Source organism: Glandiceps talaboti, chromosome 23 (assembly GCF_964340395.1).
Source record: "Glandiceps talaboti chromosome 23, keGlaTala1.1, whole genome shotgun sequence".
Taxonomy (NCBI): Eukaryota; Metazoa; Hemichordata; class Enteropneusta; family Spengelidae; genus Glandiceps; species Glandiceps talaboti.
The window spans coordinates 11,002,269-11,022,100 of record NC_135571.1 but is presented as its reverse complement, the minus strand read 5'-3'; the positions used below and the strand labels follow the sequence as shown (position 1 = coordinate 11,022,100).

General features: G+C 36.7%; 2 protein-coding genes across 3 annotated transcripts; both read right to left on the bottom strand.

Moving 5' to 3' along the window:
* Positions 1 to 1,382: 1,382 nt before the first annotated feature.
* On the bottom strand, positions 1,383 to 6,044 carry LOC144452729 (galactosylceramide sulfotransferase-like). Its single transcript, XM_078143876.1, has 4 exons — positions 5,938 to 6,044; positions 3,735 to 3,792; positions 2,938 to 3,211; positions 1,383 to 2,235 (listed from the first exon to the last, which is right to left on the bottom strand). The coding sequence occupies exons 1-4, from the start codon at positions 6,042 to 6,044 to the stop codon at positions 1,445 to 1,447; spliced, it is 1,230 nt and encodes a 409-aa protein (XP_078000002.1). The 3' UTR covers positions 1,383 to 1,444.
* A 2,990-nt stretch (positions 6,045 to 9,034) lies between these two features.
* On the bottom strand, positions 9,035 to 14,215 carry LOC144453016 (galactosylceramide sulfotransferase-like). 2 transcript variants are annotated; one of them, XM_078144279.1, is made up of 4 exons: positions 13,464 to 14,215; positions 11,252 to 11,309; positions 10,456 to 10,729; positions 9,035 to 9,887 (listed from the first exon to the last, which is right to left on the bottom strand). In XM_078144279.1, the coding sequence occupies exons 1-4, from the start codon at positions 13,568 to 13,570 to the stop codon at positions 9,097 to 9,099; spliced, it is 1,230 nt and encodes a 409-aa protein (XP_078000405.1). In that variant the 5' UTR covers positions 13,571 to 14,215; the 3' UTR covers positions 9,035 to 9,096. The 2 variants fall into 2 exon arrangements, with proteins under 2 accessions (XP_078000405.1, XP_078000406.1); XM_078144280.1 differs by having other exon boundaries at positions 11,252 to 11,464; positions 13,464 to 13,482.
* Positions 14,216 to 19,832: the final 5,617 nt, after the last annotated feature.

The following is a 19,832-nucleotide window of genomic DNA, read 5'->3' as shown; positions in this document are numbered from 1 at the left end:
ATTGTTAGCCGGGGTACAAGATAAATGCCATCCTGGCAATACACGCCTCCTACGTCGGCGTGTATTTACCCGGACGGCATTTATTACATACATACGTACGTACGTACGTACGTACATACATACATACATACATACATACATACATACATACATACATACATACATACATCATACATGCATACATACATACATACATACATACATACATACATACATACATACATACATATAAACATACATACATACATACATACATACATACATACATACATACATACACATATGGTCCCCTTACCTGTACATTTTTGCATTTGAAGTGGAAAGGACGGAGATGAAAATATAGTCGCCTGTAAAGTAGAAAAATGTATTGCAATTTCCATTTCTTACATACTAATGTTAATATCCATAACCTAACCTGCATAAACTGACTTGATATGTTTTTGTGTGTAATTATAAACTCAGTTTGTGCCACTTTTATAACATTATTATTTATATTTGCCATGTTTTATTAATGATGACATGTTTCTCAGTCTTTTTTCTTTGTCCATCGTAAATATAACCAATTAACAACCAATTAACCTTTGACCCTCTGTGAAAAGTAATCAAATCAAAGTAACACATGTAGTTACAGGAGCTGAGGTACGCCGTGAAGGGGCGCCCTCACGCGTCGGTCAGTAGCCGATAACCGTAGCATAGCATGTCGTATGTATCTTACAGACTAGGTACTACTAACTAGAGTGTCTATAGAGTTTCAATTAGGCGGTGTCGTGTTTTTTACTACCAAACCAGGGTGTCTATAGAGTTTCAATTCAGTTTTTTTTTACATCTCAACTAACGTTTTCATGTTGCAAAATTACATAAAACAAAATATAGACACTGATAGCGTGCAAACATATCGAATACATTTCATGTCTACTATGAAAAAAACATCGACATTACTGTTGGATAAAACAATGAAGATTTTAAACAGAACTATTTCATTTGTGTTCACATTGAGATAAAATGTAATATTCCATGCGCATGCGCGCTATCAGTGCCTGTACTTTGTTTGTGTGATTGTTGTTACAATGTGAGATGGAACAAAAAACATCGTCATCCTCAATTACAGTCTTTCTGGTGTGGTAGTAACATGGTCTGTCTTAGGTGAAAGCGTGGTATCCTCTGTCGTATTTGATGCACTCATCTACAATAAAAACAATTTATGCCGATTTTTCGATATCAGAAATCAGGTTGGCCATCTCTAACACTTCTAGATCTATTAATTTATGCAATAAAAATATCCACTTCTACCCTGCCCCTCCAATACTCGTCGGAATAAAAACACCCCCTCCTTCCATGACACCCCCCATACTGATTACAATAACGCCCATCTCCTCTACTGCCCCTCCAATACTGAATGCAATAAGAACACTCCTCCTTCCCTGCCCCTCTAATACTTTTTGCATTAAATGGCAGTAATGCGATGTTGATGATAATCATGGATACGGCTTTTAAGTTTAGTAACCAATTCATATGTGAAGGGTCTTTCTGGTTTCGTCATCTTAACACAATCTTTATTATCCTTGGCTGAAATTTTCAGGCTGTAACTTTGGATATCGACTCCAGGTATGTGCGGGACGCCCTTCCCGTTTGCTGTGACGTCATCAATACACATGTCCCAATACACCCGTGTTCGTTCTTTCAATGCCTGTAATTCCTCCTCCATTCTTTGCTCACCAAACGCTTTTACTTTCTTCCAAAATGTTTCGTTGAAGTAAGAATAGAGTTGGGCATCTGCTGAGTTCCACCTTCTGATTTTACCTTGCATCCAGTGTGATATAGTATTCACTGAAGTTTCTTTACGAATATTGAAACTAAAATACACAAGACTGTCTATGTCCCAACACATGGTGTATCTCAATAATATCAAAGATTCGTCGAAATACTCCATGATAAGAACCAAGTCAAATGTTTGATCCACCCTTTCGATAAGTTTAGTAACATGAGAGTCGGTTTTCCATTGTTCCTCGCTGAACCCCAAGTCAAACATGTAATTATTTCGAAGGTAAAAATTGAACCTATTGTGCATCTTGTAATATTTCTCTGGATTACGTAAAAATTGTTCAAGTTTGCTTGGTCCTCGAATTCCGAGTCTGCTACATATCCTGTAGTACGTAAATAATGACTCGAAATGCGCAACTGGTTCACGTATGATCGTTACGAAGACAGTGTCGTCTGGCATCAATTCCATGACTTCTGTAATGTCACAAGGGAATAAAGTCATTATAGCCTGATTACCAACACATAGTGGGATACAATGAAAGTGTGGAACAATGGGAACACAATAAGGATATAATAAGACAAAACATGTACACGCGAGTGAACAATATTTCCCAGCAAAGAAAACAGATTTTGTCTGTCTGTCTGTCTGTCTGTCTGTCTGTCTGTCTGTCTGTCTGTCTGTCTGTCTGTCTGTCTGTCTGTCTGTCTGTCTGTATGTATGTATGTATGTATGTATGTATGTCTGTCTGTCTGTCTGTCTGTATGTATGTCTCTGACATGCCTGTGTGTATGTATGTGTATCCTTACCCATTCGCAATGATGCAAAGAAACAGGACACACACACACACACACTCATACATACATACATACATACATACATACATACATACATACATACATACATACATACATACATACTTACGCACGCATGCACGCACGCACGCACACACACACATACACACATACACACATACACACATACATACATACATACATACATACATACATACATACATACATACATATATATACACACATACATACCTACATACCTATATACATACATACCAACATACCTACCTACATACCTACATACCTACCTACATACATACATATATACATCCATCCATACATACATACATACATACATATTTGACCTCTGACCTATACACTTACCAGGTAAATTGAAACGTGAATGTTGACAGAACATATTATACTCGTTCCAGGGCACTGGAATTGCAAAATTTCGATTAAATCTGTTTGGGTATCCTAGTTGATGAGTAGTTTTTGGCAACACTAAAGTCAGATTATGTTTATCTGCATAGCGTAGTAAAATATTCTGTAATGTGCTACTTCCACTTTTGTGTGTTTTCAACAGGAACAGGTTTTTCTTTGATTGACAGTTTGCCTTGCTGGTGTTTGGTATGACTGTTGTTACTTCAGACATTGGCTAAAATAAAAAGATGACAAAGAACGCTGTAAGCATGGTGTGATTGACATGTTGATGGTTAATCAACAGGCGATATCTCCTATTCCGCTGGGATCACCAAAATTAGCGCCACCAGTCGGTAGATACACTCAAAAAAATGCAGCTTTTGTTTTTACCATGTTTGTGAGTAAAATCCAAGTTATTTCGAATCTCGAAGGGTAATATGCTTTTCGAATATTTCTCCTTTTTGTAGAAATCTAAACTGATTTCCACTTGTTGCTAATTATAGCATACATAACTACAAATATGTATACTGTATCCGCTAATACTTTGTACAGTAAGTTTTAACAATCATGTTGTTGTTGTTGTTGTTGTTGTCGTTGTTGCTGTTGTTGTTGTTGTTGTTGTTGTTGTTGTTGTTGTTGTTGTTGTTGTTGTTGTTGTTGTTGTTGAAGAACGCTAACGTTGGTTTTTGGTAGTGAATCCATACTTATTGGTGGGAACAAAGGTATAATGAACAAACAATTTGAACACTTAAGCTTACCATTGTTAAGAAATCACGGATTTCCATGGGATCAAGATCTTCAACTGACGGCGCTTTGCTGAAATAATTTCACAAATAGTTATACGACAACGTAACGTTATTGAATTCATTTTCAGAATTGTCAGTCTAGATGCAGCCTAGATGCAGTCAGTTACCCAACAGAATACAGAATACAGAATACGGTTCGTCAGGAACTAGACTGTAGATTAAGCGAGAAACGAGACATAAAAGTAGAAAATAATGTGATGTTACTAAAACCTGAATCCAATTATGCACAGGAAAAAATAAAGAAAAACTTAATAAATTATTCTTCACAATGCCTCATCCCAGGGAACAGCAGGTCTCTAGCTTTTGTGCCAGATTTATAAATTGATTGTTAGAGATAGAGGTACTTGGCAATGAGGTCAAATATGTTTTTGTGTGTGTTTTCGATAACCCGACCTACTCTGGTTTAAGCCACTGAACATTAACGTTTTTTAAAACCTTTACACAAAAAGATAAGAATGTTTTTGTCTTCTTGACCTTCATGCATCTCTGTTTTGTTTTCCTAGGGATATCGTTGTCTGTAAATATTTCATCAAACTATCACAGGAAGGGTATTCTGACCAACATTTTGTATGTTTTGGGGTCCAAAGTAAAAGCAAATTAAAAAGACTAGAAAAATGTACGTGTACATGTGTATCACAACGCCGTTTTTTAAAAAACATTTCTGGCTTTATACCCACAATACCAAATAGCAAGTATGTAAATGTAACTCATACATATTCATCTGAATTGGGCCTTTAATATTTGTATATCATTATCATTTTCGGAATTCACCAGAATTGTTGCCCCATGCCCCTGTTCGGATCCTCACTGAGAGAGTAGCTCGCGTTCTGTATGTGCATTGTACATGTTGACTATTAGATTGTATGTTATAGGTTAGGTATTTCCACACATCTAGTATATAAATAAAACATATTTCAGAAGGGTTTTTAGGAATTCGATAAAATATAATCTGCGTCTGAATACAGACTACATAAATGACTGAAACTCAACATACCAAAAATCACGTGATTTGTCAGGTTTTAAAGTATAAATGGTATACGTTCTTTATAATCCTCATCCCGGGGAACAGCAGGTCTCCGGCTTTTGCACCAGATTTAACAATTTTATACACTGATTTTTAGAGACAGAGGTACTTAGCAATGAGACCAAATTAAAAAACTTATTCTATCTAAAAATCTTGTAGATTATCGATGTAGCAGCCGGCAAGCTTACTTCCGATTTATCGTCGAGCTCAGAGCTCCGAACTGACACACCCCGAGCAAATATGATTAACACGACGGAACAAAAGTCGCATTCAGACAAATTTTACTTACGTTTTAAACTAAATTTGATATTACATGTACATCGCAAGGTTATAACTGATAATTTTGGTTGAGAAATATTAATATTAGCTAATATTAAAGTTCGTCTCTCTTGCTTATAATAAGCTAGACGGCTTAATTTAAGACAGGTGAAAACAAGATCGAAGTCTGGCTGAGCAATTAACACCTTTATGTGTACACTTACTGGTTATAATAACTGATAACAGTTAAAGATAACCATTTGGAAATAAATTACACTCAGCATTTCTGGTATCATCCGTAAAAGTTGTCAAAACATATGCAAATCTTTGCATATTTCCCCCCTGTACCCTGTGGTAAGAAGTACTATTAATCCTGTATAGTGTGTGTGTCTATGCTCAAGGTGTCAATCTAACAATACTATTTTTGAAGTTCTAACACAATGCAAATGATTACCTCTCTGAAATGTTCAATCTTTCCAACCAAATTCATATTCATATTACACAAGTCAGGCCAGTAAAGGTGTCATATACAATGTACATCAATACAGTTAAAACTGAATATGGGAAACGGGCATTTCACGATAGTGGTGATGTTCTATGGAACAATCTACCCTTATCCATACTTCAGCTCCGAACTCATCGATATTTAAAAGACATCTTCAGAATGTAGTCTGGTAATGTGGGTGGATATCTTTTACAGTACACTGTGCATCTGTAACTTTTTGTCCTGGTTTGTCCTTTTTTCCCCTTTTTTCTGTGTATGTAATCTTGTAACAGGTTCCATTAGGAGAACAGTGTTACATGTAATGCACTGAAATGGTGTCTGTATATGAAAGATGAATAAATAAAATTTTCACATATAATTCAACCCACCTGTTAGAGTCCATTCTGTTCATTACCATTGGTGTTGACACATAAAGCATGTATATGACGACAACAATTGTTCCAACCAACATGATCTTCAGAGTTTGACGTTTCATGGTTACTCCGGAGTCAGAATACAACATATAGTCTGGGCTTCAGAATTGTTTGTTGATGTGGGTACAGAGAAAATGTTATTTGGTTGCAGTGTAACAGCAGCAGTTACCAAATCGACGGATTAGTGCCGCTTCCAGTTGTAGGAAGCGAGGACATTTGGTGCAAACCACCCTTCTCTTGTAATCGCCATGTCACTTCAAGTTTGCCGGGAATCAGTCATGTACGTACCTAGATGATTAGTGTCTGGGCAAATCGCAATGCTTATCGGACACGAGTTTCACCTGGTAGATATGACAGTCTGCCACATCAATGCTATCATGATCCTGTCCACCCCCAGCAAGAGAACTTGGTGAGCTAGCTCGACATAGACGTGGTATAAGAGTGAAACACATGAGACGACAAACAGCTGCATTATCAATTTGTGTCTCTTGAGTGTCCCTAGACATTAAGTAATATGCTAATTTATACGTTGCAGGTGTACACTACATACATCTTATTTGTATGTGATTACACTGACGATGTTGAGAACACAGACAAGACAGAAATTAGAATAAAGGCAACCGTAGCCGTTGCAGAGATGTCCCCCAACGTCTGTGCTTCAAAATATTGACCAATTATCGTACAGATCACCAGATAAACACGACCGGTTATCGTACTTTATAGTAAAGTGACACAAGCCGCGTTTTTAGGATCTATTTTTTTCTACATATTAAAAGTTATTCACAGTGTATTACTTATTGGTGTATACCACGATCACACAACGTCGCACAACCTCCCCTCCCCCCTACACGAATGTTCACAAGTGTGACATCAAATGTTTACATATGATAAACTATGATGAAAACTTTAGCGGTCACATCACTACGATCAATGTAATATAAAAACATGATTGTAAAAACACATGGAAATAGTACCAGAAACTCAGCACCATGTCTCACATTAGAACTAGAAGTAATTTTTTATCAACTTCTCAACGTCTCAGTAGCTAATACATAAGCTGTTATCATTGAAGGAGTGAAAGTTTTCCTTCAAAATATGGTTAGAAGTGTGAAAATAAAGTTCAGCAATCGCATTGATGTCAGACACCCCCCCCCGCCCCCCGCCTAAACGAGCGAAGTTCGCTTATTCAGCTTGTGTGACATTGTGCGATCGACCTTTGCTATCATTACATTTGACTTACCTCAAACCTGGTATTAGGATATGACATATCAAACAATGCAATGACGTAATTTATTGTACGTATCAAAAATGTACAGGGCTCTCTATTATATTAATACTGATTTAAAATTGAACCAATTATCAATTTTGGTCATTTAGGTTTTTTTTTAAATCTTACATTGAACTATTGATCTCGCCCCTAATGCGAGTAAAGAAATCAAATATGCTCGTTGTGTGAAACATTGATTGTTTCCCAGATCGATATCTTTTCACAGGAAAATATAGCAACACTCTGTTTTTTTTCTGCCACATGTTATAAAAATGAAATAAGGTGATATCTCTATAATTATTGGGATTTTGAAGACTACCTTTATTGTGCAACAGGACGAGAGAGAGAGAGAGAGAGAGAGAGAGAGAGAGAGAGAGAGAGAGAGAGAGAGAGATGTACATACATACATACATACATACATACATACATACATACATCCATACGTACATACATACATCCTTACATCCATCCATACATACATACATACATACATACATACGTACGTACGTACGTACGTACATACATACATGCATGCATGCATGCATGTATGCATGCATACATACATACATACATACATACATACATACATACATACATACATGCATGCATGCATGCATACATACATACATACATACATACATACATACATACATACATACATACATACATACATACATACATACATACATATGGTCCCCTTACCTGTACATTTTTGCATTTGAAGTGGAAAGGACGGAGATGAAAATATAGTCGCCTGTAAAGTAGAAAAATGTATTGCAATTTCCATTTCTTACATACTAATGTTAATATCCATAACCTAACCTGCATAAACTGACTTGATATGTTTTTGGGTGTAATTATAAACTCAGTTTGTGCCACTTTTATAACATTATTATTTATATTTGCCATGTTTTATTAATGATGACATGTTTCTCAGTCTTTTTTCTTTGTCCATCGTAAATATAACCAATTAACCTTTGACCCTCTGTGAAAAGTAATCAAATCAAAGTAACACATGTAGTTACAGGAGCTGAGGTACGCCGTGAAGGGGCGCCCTCACGCGTCGGTCAGTAGCCGATTACCGTAGCATAGCATGTCGTATGTATCTTACAGACTAGGTACTACTAACTAGAGTGTCTATAGAGTTTCAATTAGGCGGTATCGTGTTTTTTACTACCAAACCAGGGTGTCTATAGAGTTTCAATTCAGTTTTTTTTACATCTCAACTAACGTTTTCATGTTGTAAAATTACATAAAACAAAATACAGACACTGATAGCGTGCAAACGTATCGAATACATTTCATGTCTACTGTGAAAAAAACATCGACATTACTGTTGGATAAAACAATGAAGATTTAAACAGAACTATTTCATTTGTGTTCACATTGAGATAAAATGTAATATTCCATGCGCATGCGCGCTATCAGTGCCTGTACTTTGTTTGTGTGATTGTTGTTACAATGTGAGATGGAACAAAAAACATCGTCATCCTCAATTACAGTCTTTCTGGTGTGGTAGTAACATGGTCTGTCTTAGGTGAAAGCGTGGTATCCTCTGTCGTATTTGATGCACTCATCTACAATAAAAACAATTTATACCGATTTTTCGATATCAGAAATCAGGTTGGCCATCTCTAACACTTCTAGATCTATTAATTTATGCAATAAAAATATCCACTTCTACCCTGCCCCTCCAATACTCGTCGGAATAAAAACACCCCCTCCTTCAATGACACCCCCCCCCCCCCCAATACTGATTACAATAACGCCCATCTCCTCTACTGCCCCTCCAATACTGAATGCAATAAGAACACTCCTCCTTCCCTGCCCCTCTAATACTTTTTGCATTAAATGGCAGTAATGCGATGTTGATGATAATCATGGATACGGCTTTTAAGTTTAGTAACCAATTCATATGTGAAGGGTCTTTCTGGTTTCGTCATCTTAACACAATCTTTATTATCCTTGGCTGAAATTTTCAGGCTGTAACTTTGGATATCGACTCCAGGTATGTGCGGGACGCCTTTCCCGTTTGCTGTGACGTCATCAATACAAGTGTCCCAATACACCCGTGTTCGTTCTTTCAATGCCTGTAATTCCTCCTCCATTCTTTGCTCACCAAACGCTTTTACTTTCTTCCAAAATGTTTCGTTGAAGTAAGAATAGAGTTGGGCATCTGCTGAGTTCCACCTTCTGATTTTACCTTGCATCCAGTGTGATATAGTATTCACTGAAGTTTCTTTACGAATATTGAAACTAAAATACACAAGACTGTCTATGTCCCAACACATGGTGTATCTCAATAATATCAAAGATTCGTCGAAATACTCCATGATAAGAACCAAGTCAAATGTTTGATCCACCCTTTCGATAAGTTTAGTAACATGAGAGTCGGTTTTCCATTGTTCCTCGCTGAACCCCAAGTCAAACATGTAATTATTTCGAAGGTAAAAATTGAACCTATTGTGCATCTTGTAATATTTCTCTGGATTACGTAAAAATTGTTCAAGTTTGCTTGGTCCTCGAATTCCGAGTCTGCTACATATCCTGTAGTACGTAAATAATGACTCGAAATGCGCAACTGGTTCACGTATGATCGTTACGAAGACAGTGTCGTCTGGCATCAATTCCATGACTTCTGTAATGTCACAAGGGAATAAAGTCATTATAGCCTGATTACCAACACATAGTGGGATACAATGAAAGTGTGGAACAATGGGAACACAATAAGGATATAGTAAGACAAAACATGTACACGCGAGTGAACAATATTTCCCAGCAAAGAAAACAGATTTTGTCTGTCTGTCTGTCTGTCTGTCTGTCTGTCTGTCTGTATGTATGTATGTATGTATGTCTGTCTGTCTGTCTGTCTGTCTGTATGTATGTCTCTGACATGCCTGTGTGTATGTATGTGTATCCTTACCCATTCGCAATGATGCAAAGAAACAGGACACACACACACACACACTCATACATACATACATACATACATACATACATACATACATACATACATACATACATACATACTTACGCACGCACGCACGCACGCACACACACACACATATACACACATACATACATACATACATACATACATACCTACCTACATACCTACATACCTACCTACATACATACATATATACATCCATCCATACATACATACATACATACATACATATTTGACCTCTGACCTATACACTTACCAGGTAAATTGAAACGTGAATGTTGACAGAACATATTATACTCGTTCCAGGGCACTGGAATTGCAAAATTTCGATTAAATCTGTTTGGATATCCTAGTTGATGAGTAGTTTTTGGCAACACTAAAGTCAGATTATGTTTATCTGCATAGCGTAGTAAAATATTCTGTAATGTGCTACTTCCACTTTTGTGTGTTTTCAACAGGAACAGGTTTTTCTTTGATTGACAGTTTGCCTTGCTGGTGTTTGGTATGACTGTTGTTACTTCAGACATTGGCTAAAATAAAAAGATGTAAGCATGGTGTGATTGACATGTTGATGGTCAATCAACAGGCGATATCTCCTATTCCGCTGGGATCACCAAAATTAGCGCCACCAGTCGGTAGATACTCTCGAAAAAATGCAGCTTTTGTTTTTACTATGTTTGTGAGTAAAATCCAAGTTATTTCGAATCTCCAAGGGTAATATGCTTTTCGAATATTAATCCTTTTTGTAGAAATCTAAACTGATTTCCACTTGTTGCTAATTATAGCATACATAACTACAAATATGTATACTGTATCCGCTAATACTTTGTACAGTAAGTTTTAACAATCATGTTGTTGTTGTTGTTGTTGTTGTTGTTGTTGTTGTCGTTGTTGTCGTTGTTGCTGTCGTCGTCGTCGTTGTTGTTGTTGTTGTTGTTGTTGTTGTTGTTGTTGTTGTTGAAGAACGCTAACGTTGGTTTTTGGTAGTGAATCCATACTTATTGGTGGGAACAAAGGTATAATGAACAAACAATTTGAACACTTAAGCTTACCATTGTTAAGAAATCACGGATTTCCATGGGATCAAGATCTTCAACTGACGGCGCTTTGCTGAAATAATTTCACAAATAGTTATACGACAACGTAACGTTATTGAATTCATTTTCAGAATTGTCAGTCTAGATGCAGCCTAGATGCAGTCAGTTACCCAACAGAATTATGAATACGGAATACGGAATACAGAATACGGTTCGTCAGGAACTATACTGTAGATTAAGCGAGAAATGAGACATAGAAGTAGAAAATAATGTGATGTTACTAAAACCTGAATCCAATTATGCACAGGAAAAATTAAAGAAAAACTTAATAAATTATTCTTCACAATGCCTCATCCCAGGGAACAGCAGGTCTCTAGCTTTTGTGCCAGATTTATAAATTGATTTTTAGAGATAGAGGTACTTGGCAATTAGACCAAATATATATTTGTGTGTGTTTTCGATAACCCGACCTACTCTGGTTTAAGCCACTGAACATTAACGTTTTTTAAAACCTTTACACAAAAAGATAAGAATGATTTTGTCTTCTTGACCTTCATGCATCTCTGTTTTGTTTTCCTCGGGATATCGTTGTCTGTAAATATTTCATCAAACTATCACAGGAAGGGTATTCTGACCAACATTTTGTATGTTTTGGGGTCTAAAGTAAAAGCAAATTAAAAAGACCAGAAAAGTGTACGTGTACATGTGTATCACAACGCCGGTTTTTTTTAACATTGCATTTCTGGCTTTATACCCACAATACCAAATAGCAAGTATGTAAATGTAACTCATACATATTCATCTGAATTGGGCCTTTAATATTTGTATATCATTATCATTTTCGGAATTCACCAGAATTGTTTCCCCATGCCCCTGTTCGGATCCTCACTGAGAGAGTAGCTCGCGTTCTGTATGTGCATTGTACATGTTGACTATTAGATTGTATGTTATAGGTTAGGTATTTCCACACATCTAGTATATAAATAAAACATATTTCAGAAGGGTTTTTAGGAATTCGACAAAATATAATCTGCGTCTGAATACAGACTACATAAATGACTGAAACTCAACATACCAAAAATCACGTGATTTGTCAGGTTTTAAAGTACAAATGGTATACGTTCTTTATAATCCTCATCCCGGGGAACAGCAGGTCTCCGGCTTTTGCACCAGATTTAACAATTTTATACACTGATTTTTAGAGACAGAGGTACTTAGCAATGTGACCAAATTAAAAAACTTATTCTATCTAAAAATCTTGTAGATTATCGATGTAGCAGCCGGCAAGCTTACTTCCGATTTATCGTCGAGCTCAGAGCTCCGAACTGACACACCCCGAGCAAATATGATTAACATGACGGAACAAAAGTCGCATTCAGACAAATTTTACTTATGTTTTAATCTACATTTGATATTACATGTACATCACAAGGTTATAACTGATAATTTTGGTTGAGAAATATTAATATTAGCTAATATTAAAGTTCGTCTCTCTTGTTTATAATAAGCCAGACGGCAGAATTTAAGAGAGGCGAAAACAAGTTCGAAGTGTGGCTGAGCAATTAACATATTTATTTGTAAACTTAGTGATTATAATAACTGATAACAGTTAAAGATAAAGATTTGGAAATAAATTACACTCAGCATTTCTGGTATCATCCGTAAAAGTTGTCAAAACATATGCAAATCTTTGCATATTTCCCCCCTGTACCCTGTGGTAAGAAGTACTAATCCCGTATAGTGTGTGTCTATGTTCAAGTTGTCAATATAACAATGCTATTTTTGAAGTTCTAACACAATGCAAATGATTACCTCACTGAAATGTTCAATCTTTCCAACCAAATTCATATTCATATTACACAAGTCAGGCCAGTAAAGGTGTCATATACAATGTACATCAATACAGTTAAAACTGAATATGGGAAACGGGCATTTCACGATAGTGGTGATGTTCTATGGAACAATCTACCGTTATCCATAAGATCAGCTCCGAACTCATCGATATTTAAAAGACATCTTCAGAATGTAGTCTGGTAATGTGGGTGGATATCTTTTACAGTACACTGTGCATCTGTAACTTTTTGTCTTGATTCGTCCTTTTTTCCCCTTTTTTTCTGTGTACGTAATCTTGTAACAGGTTCCATTGGGAGAACAGTGTTAATGCACTGAAATGGTGTCTGTATATGAAAGATGAATAAATAAATTTTTCACATATAATTCAACCCACCTGTTAGAGTCCATTCTGTTCATTACCATTGGTGTTGACACATAAAGCACGTATATGACGACAACAATTGTTCCAACCAACATGATCTTCTGAGTTTGATGTTTCATGGTTACTCCGGAGTCAGAATATTACATATAGTCTGGGCTTCAGAATTGTTTGTTGATGTGGGTACAGAGAAAATGTTATTTGGTTTCAGTGTAACAGCAGCAGTTACGAAATCGACGGATTAGTGCCGCTTCCAGTTGTAGGAAGCGATGACATTTGGTGCAAACCACTCGTCTCTTGCAATCGCCATGTCACTTCAAGTTTGCCGGGAATCAGCCATGTACGTACCTAGATGCATGATTAATGTCTGGGCAAATCGCACTGCTTATCGGACACGAGTTTCATCTGGTAGATATTACAGTCTGCCACATCAATGCTATCATGATCCTGTCCACCCCCAGCAAGAGAACGTGGTGAGCCAGCTCGACATACACGTGGTATAAGAGTGAAACACATGAGACGACAAACAGCTGCATTATCAATTTGTTTCTCTTGAGTGTCCCTATACATTAAGTAATATGCTAATTTATACGTTGCAGGTGTACACCACAGACATCTTATTTGTCTGTGATTACACTGACGATGTTGAGAACACAGACAAGGCAGAAATTAAAATGCAACCGTAGACGTTGCAGAGAGATGTCCCCCATACGTCTGTGCTTCAAAATATTGACTAATTATCGTACAGATCACCAGATAAACACGACTGTTTATCGTACTTTATAGTAAAGTGACACAAGCCGCGTTTTTAGGATGTAATTTTTTCTACATATTAAAAGGGATTCACAATATATTACTTATTGATGTATACCACGATCACTTTACTTTAGCGGTCACATCACTACGATCAATGTAATGTAAAAAAAACATGATTGTAAACACATGAAAATACTACCAGAAACTCAGCACCATGTCTCACATTAGAACTAGAAGTAATTTTTTATCAACTTCTCAACATCTCAGTAGTAAATACATAAGCTGTTATCATTGAAGGAGTGAAAGTTTTCCTTCAAAATATGGTTAGAAGTGTGAAAATAAAGTTCAGCAATCGCATTGATGTCAGACACCCCCCCCCCCGCCTAAACGAGCGAAGTTCGCTTATTCAGATTGTGTGACATTGTGCGATCGACCTTAGCTAGCTATCATTACAATTGACTGAACTCAAACCTGGTATTAAGATATAGCATATATACAATACAATGACGTAATTTATTGTACGTATAAAAAAAGTACATGGCTCCCTATCATATTAATACTTGTTTAAAATTGAACCAATTATCAATTTTGGTCATTTAGGTTTTTTTTATCTTACATTGAATTATTGATCTCGCCCCTAATGCGAGTAAAAAACCCAGATATGCTCGTTGTGTGAAACATTGATTATTTATTTATTAAGGCCACAGGTCCAAATCACACAAAAGTGAGTAAAATATAAATGGCTACAGCATAGATTGGACAAAAAAAACCACATAGATGAATGAATGAATAAATGATCAAATGCATACTTATCTTAATTTGAACGATTTGTACACAAAAATTGCCAAGTTGATTATTACAAAATTCTTATTACATAACATGAGAGCATATATTTTTTCTATCATAGGGACATAGGTTGTATATACGACCACTTTGGTAAGTAGTTTTCCCTTAGATTGTGGTGCATGAGACAGTCTGATAGGAAATAAAATCCATCCTCAACATCTGTTGACAGAAAAAAAATGTGTGGCAAAGATGTACATACATACATACATACATACATACATACATACATACATATACATACATATGCATGCATATGGCTCCCTTACCTGAACATTTTTGCCTTTAAAGTGGAAAGTACTCTAAAAAGACGAAGATGAAAATATAGTCGCCTGTAAAGTAGAAAAATGTATTGCAATTTCCATTTCTTACATACTAATGTTATTGTTAATATTCATAACTAAACCAGTATAAACTGACTTGATATATTTTTGGGTGTATATAGTGTGATATGGCATACTATGGAGAGATATGGTGTAACATGGGTATACTGCATGGTGTCCTTATGGTGTGGTATCATATAATGTGATGTGTTACATGGTGTAATATGGTGTGTTGTGGTGTAATATGGTGTGGAATTGTATCACAGGCCTCATGTAATATGGCATGGTATAGTGTAATATTATGTGGTATGATGTTTCGTCTCATTTACTTACCACTCACTTCCTTAGCAAGCTTCAATTTATCGATTTGATATTTAGATGGAGCGTCGGTATCACTACTGGAGGAAACATTGTAATTCACAGTAGAACAATTGGTAAATGAAATCTGTGACGTCCCAGTTTCATGTGCACTCGATGTAAGAGACTCCATCGAACTTGTTACGTCACTTCGTAAGCTCGACACGTCACGTCGTACGCCACCACTCGGTTGAGTTGAAGTGTTACTTCGTTCATCGGATTCTTTCACGAGTGAAGTATTTGAAGGCGACCTGAATGTCCGTCCACAGAAAGGTCTGGCGATCTTGATGATCGACGTTGACCTGAAGATGGCTGTTGTTTTGCAAATTGTCTGTTGGCGGTGGAGACTTATAGCGTTGAGGAGGTGGCAAACAATTGTGGTCGAACGAGGACTTTTACGTTGGTGATGAAAAAATGTAGAGGACCAGCCTGTCTTGATGTTTAGAAGTAATATTCTGGCGTGGTCGATCATTTGTGGAATAATACTCACAATTCGACCGATACGTTTCTTAAATTCTTCATCTTCGGTCAATGCATCGACTTCCTGATGGAGTTTTTCAGGAACGCCAGTCTCCTCCACCAGATCTTTCCATTTTTGTATTTCTCGATTGAACTCTTCTTGACCTTTGATATGCCAACTTTGAACAACGAGGGCGCCCTCATCGGATTCACCGGGACGATGTTCTGCAATTTCATAATAAAGCTGTTTCAGATCTTCAACAATGCTGAGGTAGATCCCGATTATTTTGGCGAACGTAAAATCTCCACGACCATCCGTGATGAATTTGTAGCATTCTTGAATCTCTTTTAATGACGTAATTTCCTGTAACCCTTCTTTAGCGGATGTTTGAAACGATTTAGCAAGGATGATAGAGGAAGAAAATTTCTCATGACGCTTTTTAAAGTTCTCCCAAGCAGAGTTTATCTTATCCAGTTTTTCATGGCAATAACCGTACAATTCTAGAGTTTCGGAATTCTGATGCGCTGATGCCATGCGGATACAGTCAAGCTTTGTTCAACTTTTAAGATACCCGGATGCTGTCGACAGATAGAAATAAATTAACATGAAATTACAATTTTTTTAAGGAGAGCTGGTATGTCATGATTACCGTGACAGAACTCCCATGATGTGTGCAGTGGAGCTGTTTCGTACTTTTGCAGACGTATATATATCGTGACAGTGCAGAAGACGCTAAATCTCATCAAAGCCTGTCAACTAGTACTGAACAAGAGTTTCACCGACAAACACGCCTACACATATCTACACTACACGATCTATATAATGCAACAGACATTGCAAGCACGAATGCAAATACCCCCCCCCCCCCAAAAAAAAAAAAAAAAAAAAAATGACACTCGGGAATCACCAGTCATTGGGCTGTATCGTTATTACAGCAAATTTGGTCAAACAAACAACTGTGCGATCACGTGATGTCATGCACATGGAATGATCGCAGGCACATTTTTACATATTTTAATTGTTTAAACAATTGCTGTGATGCAAACACAGACTTGGGCCAAGTTGTTTCACATTGTTATTAAGTGGAAAACATACTAGTAAACTGAAAGTTGCTGTTAGGCCTAAACAAATTGCTTGGTTCCGGTAACCCGACCCCACCTAGTTTTTTCACGCCGACCCTAAACATTTTTCGACTAATATGTATCAGTTGATGTCAGTTTTTGTCATGCCAGATGATAACATGTGGAAATATTAATTCGATTTTGGACGAGCGAGACAAGAAGATTTACAACATTATATATATATTTTGTCTCGTCAGGCAAAAAAAACTGTAGGAATGTATAGAGAGATTTTTGTCGAGCCAGGCGACGTTTTGTTGCAGGGTTTATGATTTTCGTTGTAATCCAAATCCAAAAAACCCAACTCATTGACACTACATCATAAGTTGTATCATCCACATATTACCACTGTAGGCCATGGAGTCAGTTAAAGTTAGTAACACAGGACTGCGCAAACAGGTGTCAGATTTTAGAATACAGTTTGGACAGACGATGATCTCTTTATACATAAATATTTCAGTTGTACAGTAGTTGGTACGATAGCACCAGACAGGCAACTGGTGCAATGGCAGGTATGTGGCAAGCGTTGACAATAGCGTACATATCAGTTGCCGTGACTATGTCAGACATGAAGGAGGTTATGACGTATTTCGGGTCAAAGGTTAGACGGTATGCTTTGTGACGTCCACGTGCTCCTAATGATTGGCAATAAATAGTATGTATACCTACAGTGTACGAGTATAGTGGTGATTGTTTGATTAAACACTGAGAGAATGTCTACAGATACGATGTAAACATTTCTACAATTGAGACATAAGGTCATCACTAAAATTAAGTAGCACAACACTAAATATAGACTCCAACGATAGAGGTGGTCATTTTAGGTCGACTGTGCTTTGAAATTGCCAACATGTGAACTTCCCACTGAAGACAACACTTTTCAAAAATACATCCTATGCATATATTTTGACACATTATGTAACAGTAAATAGACTACAAAAAGGATATACTACCCTATGATGGGTTCACTATGAAATATAGCAAAACTATAGATCAACACAAACACAAACACAAACACAAACACAACACAACACAACACAACACAACACAACACAACACAACACAACACAACACAACACAAACATAAACACAAACATAAAGTTTACACAAACACAAACCACACGAACATAATGCATATACAGAAACAAATGCATTATGTTGCCAACTATACGTGCCCTGTAAAATGCCATTACAGGTACGAACAACCCTTTAATATTATGATAACCTTTTAAATACAACCAACAGTTTTGATGTCACTTGCCAAAATAGCTAAAAAGTATTTTATAAGTCATATGGGTTGAAAAAAATGATAACAGTAACGCATTGCATGGAAATAAATTCTAATAGTAGGCATTCTTGACTTGGTAAACTATAAACGAACTATTTCTCGAATGGTTGGCTGACACGAGTGGCTGGGAAAGAAGTCACGGATTTAAATTATGAAATGAACTGCGAAGGAAATTTTGACTCGATGACAATAATGTCGTCATAATGTCGTCATACAAAGTGAAAATGTCCAGTTTCTATCTTATAAACATGAATTCAAAAGTAACTATCTTCTTCAGTAGTACAGAGATGGCATTTTCTCTCGTCTTGATAGTTAAATCATGAACTAAGCAGTACTCATGCTATTTCCCAATTGCTGTGTTTAGCCAACCACCCACTCTACAATTGAAGTTTAACTTATAATACCTTTTGGTCAATGTTTATGTGTATACGTAATTACGGTCTCATCCTTGATCGTTCAAGTTTGTGTGACGTCACTGCATATCAGATGTTCTTGTGTTTTCTTTGGGTTCGTTGAAAAAATCACCGCAAGATAATTCCAAACGCCATTTTAGTTATACCGGCCGGGTCTGTAGTTTGAAATGTCGTATAAAAACTTCGAACAGTTCCAATCAAAAAAGAAAGACGGACTGCCAATGACCAGGTCACGTGGGTGGCTTGTACATAAGATTGACACAACAGTAAATATACGTCCAATTTGAGTAATACATCAAGTTAAATGAAGTATACAACTTCATATAAATTGGTAAACCCCACTTTTGTCACGCGTGAGCGCACGTTGCAGATATTTTTGACCACAGGGGAATGTGGAGGTGATAGTACCATGCTATATTTATTCATTTTCATCTGTTTTACTATAAATTATGTCATGTGTAAGCGCACACTGCAGACACTTTTGACCACAGGGGAATGTGAAGGTGGCAGTGTAATGCTTTATTTATTCATTTTCATCTGTTTTACTATAAATTGGTAAACCCCACTTTTGTCATGTGTAAGCGCACACTGCAGACACCTTAATTTGACCACAGGGGAATGTGGAGGTGGCAGTGTAATACTATATTTATTTATTTTCTTTTGCGTCATATAAATTGGTAAACCCCACTTTTGTCATGTGTAAGCGCATATTGCAGACACTTTTGACCACAGGGGAAGGGGGAGGTGGCAGTGTAATACTATATTTATTTATTTTCTTTTGCGTCATATAAATTGGTAAACCCTACTATTGTCATGTGTGAGCGCA

Coding starts and splice junctions, on each gene's coding strand:
- LOC144452729 (XM_078143876.1), bottom strand. CDS start 6,044: ATGAAACGTCAAACTCTGAAGATCATGTTGGTTGGAACAATTGTTGTC. Junction 3,793..5,937: donor AACAGAATGGACTCTAACAG/GTGGGTTGAATT, acceptor AAATTATTTCAG/CAAAGCGCCGTCAGTTGAAG. Junction 3,212..3,734: donor TCCGTGATTTCTTAACAATG/GTAAGCTTAAGT, acceptor TTTTTATTTTAG/CCAATGTCTGAAGTAACAAC.
- LOC144453016 (XM_078144279.1), bottom strand. CDS start 13,570: ATGAAACATCAAACTCAGAAGATCATGTTGGTTGGAACAATTGTTGTC. Junction 11,310..13,463: donor AACAGAATGGACTCTAACAG/GTGGGTTGAATT, acceptor AAATTATTTCAG/CAAAGCGCCGTCAGTTGAAG. Junction 10,730..11,251: donor TCCGTGATTTCTTAACAATG/GTAAGCTTAAGT, acceptor TTTTTATTTTAG/CCAATGTCTGAAGTAACAAC.